This window comes from Marmota marmota, unplaced genomic scaffold, assembly GCF_001458135.2.
Source record: "Marmota marmota marmota unplaced genomic scaffold, marMar, whole genome shotgun sequence".
NCBI classification, from domain to species: Eukaryota; Metazoa; Chordata; class Mammalia; order Rodentia; family Sciuridae; genus Marmota; species Marmota marmota.
The window spans coordinates 8976340-8986658 of record NW_025999905.1 but is presented as its reverse complement, the minus strand read 5'-3'; the positions used below and the strand labels follow the sequence as shown (position 1 = coordinate 8986658).

At 35.3% G+C, this 10319-nt stretch overlaps 1 protein-coding gene across 2 annotated transcripts in view; it reads right to left on the bottom strand.

The window, feature by feature from the left end:
- The window catches only part of Bzw2 (basic leucine zipper and W2 domains 2), a 55610-nt gene that overhangs the window by 17598 nt on the left and 27693 nt on the right, over window positions 1-10319 (bottom strand). For both annotated transcript variants that reach the window (XM_015498125.2, XM_015498124.2), the window contains exons 4-6: window positions 7983-8086; window positions 4972-5037; window positions 873-1008 (exon numbers count right to left, since the gene is read on the bottom strand). In XM_015498125.2, coding sequence (XP_015353611.1) covers window positions 873-1008; window positions 4972-5037; window positions 7983-8086 — 306 coding nt within the window. The remainder of the gene's footprint in view (window positions 1-872; window positions 1009-4971; window positions 5038-7982; window positions 8087-10319) is intronic.

Sequence of the window (10319 nt, the reverse complement as noted above, 5' to 3'; positions counted from 1 at the left end):
CCCCCCCCCCAGCTAAAAGAAAACTATAACCCCTTTTATTATGGGCATGAATGGGTCTGGGACTTCGTATCTTTAGGAGAAAAATTTTTTAAATTCTCCAAAGAAACAGATGTTCTCACAAAAGCTCTTTTAATATATATTTAAGGAAAAATAACTGTGTTTCATGTTGCATTAATTTGAATATCATTATCTTCCTACAAGAAAACAGCCCACATTTGTTTTATTCTATAACCAAATCATTGTGTGCATTCCCATCAAATTTTAATGCCTTAAAATTAAGACAAGCCTCTTTCTGACGGAACAGTCTCAACTTCTTTCTAAAAGTGGTCATTGTCTTTAAGACAATGAATATCTTAAAAATGTGATCAAAATGAACACTTGAGAATGTTTCCCCTGATCTTGGAGAGGAACTGGTTTACAAGAATGGCCCTATTTGGGGAACATTTAAATTCGATGCAGTATTTTTTGTTGTTTATAACAAATGTGAGTAGGTGCTATCAGCTGGCATTTTGTGTCTAAGGTCAAAAAGGTTAAAAGTCCTACAAAGCACAAAGTGCTGTGGCACAATGAACTACTATCCCAACAAAGCATGCCAGAAGAGTCTTAGTGGAGAAAAATGGTTTGGACCTGATCAATTTCAGGGTCTCTAGATATTTATTCTTATGCCTAAGAGTTTAGTTTGCTATTAGTCTTTACATGCCTTTGTACAGGTGTATTTTTTTCCTCTAATTTTCTATAATGTACATATGCAACATTCACACACACACATTCTGAGGACAAGCACTTAGGACACTAAAAAGAGGCACTGGTGCTGTTTATAGTTTTTCTTTCCTTTTTACACCCGACAGGTGAGAAAACCTGAGTATGATTACCTTCTTTGACTAAGCTGTCAGTGAACAGACTGGTGAGGATGGTGGCAGGAAGGGTGCCATTGCCCAGCAGGATCCCAGACAACATCGCCAACTTTGTCTGCTCTGTTTCGGAAAAGGCTTTAAGGAAGAGGAGAAGCTGTGGATCAAACAAAAGAAACCGTGTCTATAAAGCATAACAGTAAATTAGGAGAGTAGCAACTAGAATGTACATTCATGGTGCACAATAGTATGTCACATGTAGCACAATGCTGCTATACCTTGGCGACACATATGCTCAGTTATGAATAGATGCTATGGAAAGCAATGCTATTAGATTAGTTCCCTTCCTCTAAGCTCATCCACACACCTCTGTAAATATTCATGAAAAGGAAAAGATATTGGAAGAACAATGTATACAGATAAATAATTTACATTTGGTTACAAACATGAAAAAGGGTAAGTATACACAATGAACAGAATGTTTTCTGACATACATTGGCTTTCTCATTTTTTCACTTCTTTGGGTCACTGCTTCTTCCACCTGTTATATATATCCATTTTCTTGGGGAAAGAACTGAATTTTTGTGGGGAAAAAAAAAAAAAACACCAGAAAAGAAGTCAAGGTGCAAGGTTTGTGTGGTACTTTCTGCAGTACTGGGGATTGAACTCAGTGCTACTCTATCACTGAGTTACATCCCCAGTCCTTTGTAAAAAATCTTGAGGGGGCTGGAGTCATGGCTCAGTGGCTGAGTGCTTGCCTAGCACATGTGAGATACTGAGTTCAATCCTCAGCACCCCATAAAAATAAATGCTTAAAAAAAAAAAAAAAAAGATTTCTTTAAAAAAAATTTGTTGAGATAGGATCTTGCTAAGATGCCCAGGTGGCTTCAAACTTGCAATTCTCCTGTCTTTGCTTCCAATGTCAATGGAATTACAGGCATGAGCTACCATACCTGGCTCATGTGAAGCATTTCACAGCCAATTTACACTTTTCTGAGCTTACAATATCAGTCTTCAAAGCAAAACTGTTGAGGGGAGAAAATGGCTAAGTTCTTGATATTCCTTACTACTACCAGTGTTAGTGAGGAAGTACTGGAGTATATCAGGTCAAAGTTCTAAAACAGAACTGACATGGGCTGGAAAGAGCAATTTGAGGGGGCAAAGATATTGAGTCCCAGAAGGGCTCAAGCTCTAATTCTCTTGCCCTAAGAATAGTGAAACTGAATAAAAGTTGACTCTAGAAAGTTTGAAACACAAAAGAGAAGGGATTATAACCCCACGTCCCATTTTGAGTTTTAAGAGTAGTCAGCCTGGTGAGAAGCCCTCCTTTTCTCTAATACTTCTCTGCTTTGTGCTTTGAATATGCCCCAACATTTTTTCCATCATCTCATCACTTCTCCAGCACAGCACTGAGATTCTCCAGGGGCAACTATCACTTGCTGATTCTCCAACACTTAGCACCAGTGAAAAGTCACTGGCACCAATATACACCAAGTGCACACGTGCTTAAGACTCAGTTCTTCCCTGGCTGACAGAACAACAGTAACTGACTTTCCCCAACAGTTGGAGGATTAGTATATATTGCAGGGAGCTATGTAACTATCTAAATATTAACATTGTGAATAAGGAACAGTTCTAGAGTGAAATCAGTCCATTTGAGTTTCAGTCTATACCCTTTCAATTCTCAACAAACAGAAGTCAACATCTAAATGCCAGGAGAGACAAAATGAGAATTTCAAAGATTAAAGCTCCCAAAACACCAGGAAAGGAGTAGTGGGAAAGAACTAACAAAAATAAGAACTTCCAAAATAAAATTTCAATGCTATTTCTTTAAGCACATTAGTATACTCATTCATTAAAAAATATATTTAATCATAAATCCTTGGAAATAAATAATCACATTGCTTAACTGTATAGGTCAACATTACAATTATATGTTTTATAACAGCTGGCTTAAAAACAAATACTATAAAAATAGAGTACTTATTATTTTCAGAGCAGCTAGCAGTGTAGTGGACAATTTTCTTTCTCATTTAATTTTTTCATATTAAAAATTAATATATGCTTTTGAACATTATCAATTTAGAAGACTATAAAGATGTGAAAAATACCCTCTAACTCTACTCTTAGAAATAACATAAACAGTTTGATGTATCCTTACAGATATTTAAAAAAATTTGTTCTTTTTAGTTATACATGACAATAGAGTATTTCAATGCATTTATGTATGTCTACATTCTAATAATCACTCATGTACACACACATAGTTTCTATAGTACGGAAAGGTGAAAACTCCCTGAGTGAACTAGAAATGTTCCGATGGCTTGATGTATATCTATGCCTCTAACACTGATAGAGTTTGTATGTAGTTTGAGCATCCCCCAAGGACTCAGGTGCTGAAATTTAATTCCCATTGTGAGGTATTAAGAGGGTGGAAACTTAATCTGACTATGGAGTGTAGAGATGGGGTTTAGGGAGGTGATTAGGATTAGCGAAGTTCACTAGGGCAGAGTCCCTGTGACTGAATCCCGGTGGCTTCATAAGATAGGAAGAAACCAGGAGACAGACACACAGACACACACTCCCCATCTCTTGCCATGTGATGCCCTGCACCATCTGGGAGCCCTGACAGCAAGACCATCATCACCAGATGGAGTGCCTGCCCGCAGACCTCCAGAACCATGAATTGAAATAAACTTTTCCTTACAAATCACCCAATCTGTGTTATTGTCAGCAAGAAATGGACTAATACAAATAGCCACCATCCTTAGCAATTACAGAAATGACATCTAAGAAACAAAGAAACTAATTTGGCCAAGGTAAAACTGTCACTAAATGGTTGTTCTCTTTTCACTTAATTTATGGTGGATGTTTCCCCTTAATCAATGAATACAGCTATGACTCAGTCTTTACAAGACTGCATGGTACTCCAATGTGTAGATAGGCTGAATGGAGACTTCACCAGTGAACTTCTCAATGTTGTTATGAACATCTTTATACATTTAGCTTTAGATATCCATGCTGGAGAATTCTTATAAATGGAAGGAGGCTCATGGATTGTTATTTTTTCAAATGATTTTACTAACAAAACTTCCTCAATATTACCCATGGGACAACTTTGAACAGGGGTAGAGTAAATAGAAAAGAAGTAAATGTTATGGTAACTTTTTTTCACATGTGGTTACTTTGTTTAGGCAGATATATAAACTTTGAAACAATGACCCAGCAACATACAAAGCCGCATTTTAATACACTGTGTGCTGAATGTAAATATAAAGGAGTTACAAATTAGGAGGAAACATGTTGCAATTACTAAAAACCTCAACTTTTCAAAAAAAGTGCTACTGTTGATTTGGCATCTTATTAGAAGCCAATGACTATTTTAATCACCTTATATTATCTCATTTATTCCCACAACACAGGTATAAGGAATATCCTCATATTACAGCCATTCAATGAAGAGAAAAAGCACTGAATTTATACCTATAAACAAAGATGTGATTTTACCCCCTTTGCTGCACTGCATTTTCAAAAATTAAAGAATTTTACTGAGTGTTAGTAGCTGTGCTACACTCTTACACAGGCCTTAAGCAATTAATCACCTTGAGTCTTGCCTTGATAAATAGTCATGTACTACATAACATTCTGCTCAATAATGGACTGCAATAAGATGGTGGTCTCAGGAGATTATAACAGCCTAAGTATGTAGTAAGCTGTACTATCTGGGTTTATGAAAGTACATTTTATGATGTTTGCATAACACAAAATCAGCTAATGATACATTTCTCAGAATAGATCCACTTCATTAAGTAACAAATGATTGCATTTATTTTTCTTGCGCATCATTTAAGCTTTGCGACATAAGAGATAACAATCTGTAAAACTATTTGTATTGAACAAAGCACAGTGTTCTAAATATCAACCAAGAAAGCCTAGGATAATCACATACTACTTCCTCTAGCTATAAGCTAATGATCTGTCATACTGAATCATTTATTCAGCAAGTGTTTGTTAAAACTCATCATACCCACAGCACTTTAGCTACCATGGTGTGTGTAAATTTTTTGTTCTTCTCCATTCCATCACTTTAAATAGGTAGGCATTATATTGGATTTGTTACCTTTTTCATTTCATCTTCAAATGCCTTTTCCAAATACTTATATCTCCTGATGAGTTTATTGAAGACCTGTACATAAAACAGAACCATTAAATAGTAAACAATTTTTTAAAAAAGTGTAGAAACTCACCAAAACTACCCCATAGACTAATCATTATCATCATCATCATCATCAAATAATAGTGGTTAAACATGCTCATGCGTGATATGAGAACTACAAATGCATTACAATGACCTAAGGGAAAAGAGGATCAAAATGCACATGCAGGATAAAATAGATCTACTCAAGAGAAGAACAGGTAGAGAAACCAAAATTAATGTTGATGAAAATGAAATGAATGTGTGTGTGTGTGTGTGTGTGTATTGCTGGGGATTGAACCCAGAGCCTTGTACATGTGAATCAAGCACTCTACCAACTGAGCTATATTCCCAGCCCATGAGTAGAGGTTTTCATCTTTGGGAGGCAGTGATTGAGAAGAGCTGAAAGAAGGGGTCAGAGGTACCAACCCTTAGATAATGACATGCTGAGGGGGAAAACAGAGCCCAGGGCAGATCGCTCTCCAGATGGACAACAAAACATGTTTATAGACAAGCAAAAAAAAAAGTTATAATTTACTGGCAGTAAAGGATTATCGGTTCCTACAATCCAGTTAGAATTCTGAAACAGGGTGTGCCACTATATCAGTCAGATTCTAAACTGTTTTATCAGTGGAAATGTTTTTATTTAAGGAGGAATCTTGTAAATATTCTTAATTTTTAAAAACCGTGGAAATGTTTTCAGAATCTATTTCCTTTCTCTTATACCTGCATGGCCTACTCTTACAACTTTTGCTGCAGTTATTAATATAGTTAAGATGGAGTTCAAGAGTGAAAATTATGGTTGTCCTTTATGGGGTAAAGACTAGTGACCCCACAGGAAATTGATGATATCAGTAAGGAAAAAAAAGAAAGAAATTGTATTAAAGCCCTACAAAATTTGATTTCCAACTTCTACTAGTGCTCACATATTTCTTAACATGATTATTAATATGAAAAATAATTTCCTTTAAGAATGATACTCTATATTTGCATAGGTAAATGTCTACAAGAAAGCAAAATTTATCATTAAAACCAAAACCAAACAAAAAAGCATTCTCCAATGAGTTAACAGCTTAAAAGACTAGGCTCCATTCAGATATTCCCCTCCATTTAACTTCTCTCTGCTTGAGCCTTCCATTGACCAGTCTGGTCAATCTGTAAATACATAATAATTTAAAAACTCAAATGACAAGTGAAAGGGTGTTTCTTCAAATATCCGTACTCCACATGCAAAATAAAATCATTAGCAAAAAGAAACCATCTTCTGTATACATAATGAAGAGACTAAACTCATTGTCTTTTTATGTTTTGGGAAATGGCTATACTAAATTTTCTTCTAGGCTTTATCTTTCCATTCATCAGACTTAAAATAATGAATAATGCAACTTTTATTTGCATTAATTTGAACCTGAAAAAATTCTATGGAGAAGGTAAGAGCCATTTATCATGACTTGGCAGAGCTGAAAACAACTACTAAGTATCAGAGAAGAAATATGCACTTAGAAACTGTGATCCATTGTGAACTACCCTTATTCAGATGAGTGGGACATTTAGAAGAACCAGCTTTTGAATTGAGTATATTTACTTCAGGATACACCTTCTCAAGACATTTACAATCATTACACAGCAGAATAACAGATTTTTAGAGGACAGATTAGAGCCTGACCCATTCAATCCTGTCTGTTCAATTCTTTGCTCTATTTAAAAAATATTTCCTTTGTTTTTATTGGTTGTACATTTTTAAAATATAAAAAGTGAAAATATATCTTTGCTAAAATAGTGGTGGTTAAAATAATTTCACAAAATTTAAATTATTAATGGCCACATATCCCAAATCACTTGGCTTAGCATGCCTTTTCCATTTTAATAACTGGAGTAAAGGCATACTCTCTAACATCTTAAGTTTGACCACTTAGCCACGGTTAATTCCCATGGCTTTTTCCATCTTGTATACTGAAATTGTATAACTAGAGGACTTGTTGCCCTGGGACTTGTCCTAAGAGCTTAGCTGGAATCAACAACTGCCTTTTAAGAAGGATCAGTAATAGAATCCAAAAATAAGTATGCCAGCCCTAAGCTAGACAGCGGTAATGCACCTACGTTTAGCTTTATAAGGTAATATCTATTAGGTTGGTCCTTTTTACAGCCCTGCCACTTCCTGACCTTACTAGAACTAATGATTTCTTAATTTTTTACCAAGCTAATGCATGCAAAATGATAACTCATGGTTTTAATGAAAACGTCTACATACCAATGAGTTCGGACATGCTTTCATATATTTTAGGGAAATTGTGATTCCTTTTCTTTGACATACCAGTATGTATCTTTTCCTAATTGGTTGCTTATCTTTTCTTTCTGATTTGCAGTTTTAATCCAGATATGAATCTTTTATTGGTTTTATACACTACAAGTATCTTCTTATCTCTTTCTAATGGCTACATAGTATTTTATTAATGTGAATTACCAAATTTTATTTGCATAGTCCCCTGTTGACTTTTATGTTGTTTTCATCCTTTGATTTTACAATAAGCAATACTATGTGACCGTCACCAAGTCATTTCACACAGTGCAAGCAGAGTTGCAAGGCAAAGAACCAGAAGTGAAACTGCTGGGTCAGAGGAAATATGAAGTTTTAGTTTTGTAAGATAGTGCAAAATGGTTTTCCCCAAAGATTGGACCAATTTTCATTCCCATCAGCAATGGCTGTGGGCATCTGGTTTGCCATGTTTCTTAAAGGTGAAAGGTAAACAAAATGGTATCTTATTGTACTTTTACTGCCTATTGTGTTATGATGAATGCAATTGGGTATTATTTCATGTTTAAAAGTTACCTAGCATCCCTATTTTGAAAAGTGGGCTATAGAGTTTTGTTTTCCTCAATGCTGTTCAAATGCTTCTCTTCTAACACAATGACGACCTCTCAAGGCCAGATTCTACCTGAGCATAGTTTCGGATGGTTTCATGATCTTCATTTGCTGAAAACACACAGTGGTTGGTCATCTTAGTCTTGTCACCATCATCTATGCGTGTTCCTCCAGGGGCTGAAAAGAGAAAAGCAGTTACAGTCAGGACAATATCTGAATGACAAGAGCATCCACAGAATATATCAATTCCTGCATATCAAGGAAAACAATGAAAGGAGATATAAAATGTGAGGCACATAAAATTTCATAGATAATGTGAATGTGTAAATATATACATGTTACTATAAATTTATGTTCCCAATATAATACAAATCAGTTGCTTCATTTCATATGCCAACCATTGTATATAATATTGTTCATATCCATGCCTTTACTAGAGCCTATTGATAAAAATCTGGTTCTTTCCAAAGTATATCTTTAACCATGGAAGTTAAGGAATAATCTTTATTCAGTGATTTTGATTTTAGCATTCTCAGTGCAACTCCTGATATTTTCCACACTAGGACTCGGTTCTCTTTTCAGGCTTTACAATATTTTTCTGGACTCTAGTTCACCCAAGCATGGGACTGACCAGATTTGACTCTTACAGATCTTGTTGGTTTCCACTTGGGTAGTTCTTAAACTTTTCCCTCCTCCACTAATCCAGTCATCCATGCCTGGTTGAACAGAATGATGCCCTGCCATATCTTTTTTTCCTTGTATACTAAATGCACTAGAACAAAAGAATGACTTTCTTTTCTATAATTCAACTTTCCATATTCACAGGTTCCTACTCTTAACTTTTAATGATGGTCATTACAAGCATTGATTGGTCAGGACAGAATGAGAACATTAGGTATTTTTCTTTTCTGATTTTTCTTCCTGGTAATTAGAATAGGCAATATAAATCAGCCAAGTTAGAATGATATCTTTCATATACTTGACAAGTATTTGTAGATATGGACTCATATCAGCTACTGTGATAGGCACCAACAATACCGTTGTGATCAAAGCTGGAAGATCAATGTTGCTTACTCATCAGCCACTCCTTTTGTGTATCTTAGTGCATATCTGCCTTGATTTAACTTATGATTTCAGATCTTTGGATGAAAAAGGCCACACATAGCGACATTTGTTAGAAAACATAGGCAAATAAAAATTCAATAGAGTTACTTTCTTTTGCTTATTGCCTCCTTCATGTGCTTCCGACTCCAGCAAACAGTCTTATAAGCAAATTAGTTTTAGAAGAGTCAGTTCCTTCAGAAGTCCATTTTCACTCAATTAATTTATGTACAATATCTAATTAGCCCTTCTTAATGAACACAACCACCTGGAACAAAATTTTATTAAGATGATAATCTTCAAAACACTCTGGGCTAATTATTCCTGATAAAAGTTATATAGCTGAAAAGTTTGACTTTAAAAACGATAGTCTCTGTCTTAAAAATAAAAGTTTTAAATTCATTATATTTCTTTTCAATTTTTTTTGTAGTTATAGATGAACTGCATGCTTTTATTTTATTTGTTTATTTTTATGTGGTGCTGAGGATGGAACCAATCCTCACATGTGAGAGGCAAGTGCTCTGCTACTGAGCTACAGACCCAGCCCCAAAATTCATTATTTTACACAACACTTGTTACACATTAATAATATTGCCACAACATGCATTTAAATTTTTTTTTCCTGATGTTGGAATCAGGTATTAAATTACCATTTCTGAAGTTTTTTGAGGTCCTGCTATTTTTCTCAACATAGAAGTAAAAGAAAAGCAGACTACATCTTGTAGCTATCAAGGCAAGGGTAAAACTGAAAGAACAATATGGTTCAAGAATAATAGAAGGTAAATTTTTTGTGAGTGTGAAGAAAATTCCTATATATGTGACAATTAAACGAGGTGTTTATATTATATTAAAAGCATGCAGATGGCTGACTTCATTAATCATACCATAAATCTGGATTTAGTAGGCATGTGGGATTGTACAGGCTATGCTAAGTAAGTGGAACCAAACATTTTCCCCCAACCTCCTTCATGGATGTATGAACATAGGCAAAAGGAGTGAAACCTGGACTTCAGAGATTAATCTGCTGCATGTGGCAAACAAACTTTGAAATAATTAATGCAAAGTATACAGACAACTTAATGTAAGGAGCGTGGTTAACTAGAGCAGAAATTATGTAACTACTGATATTCAGAGAGGTTGGAGGGTCCAGGTAGTCTCAAGAAAGTAAATAAAATCAGCTGGGCACAGTGGTGCATGTGTATAATCCCAGTGACTAGGAAGGTTGGTGTGGAAGGACAAGTTCGAGGCCAGCCTCAGCAACTTAGCAAGGCCCTGTCTCAAAAAAGAAAAAAAAAAGGGGGGGGGGGGC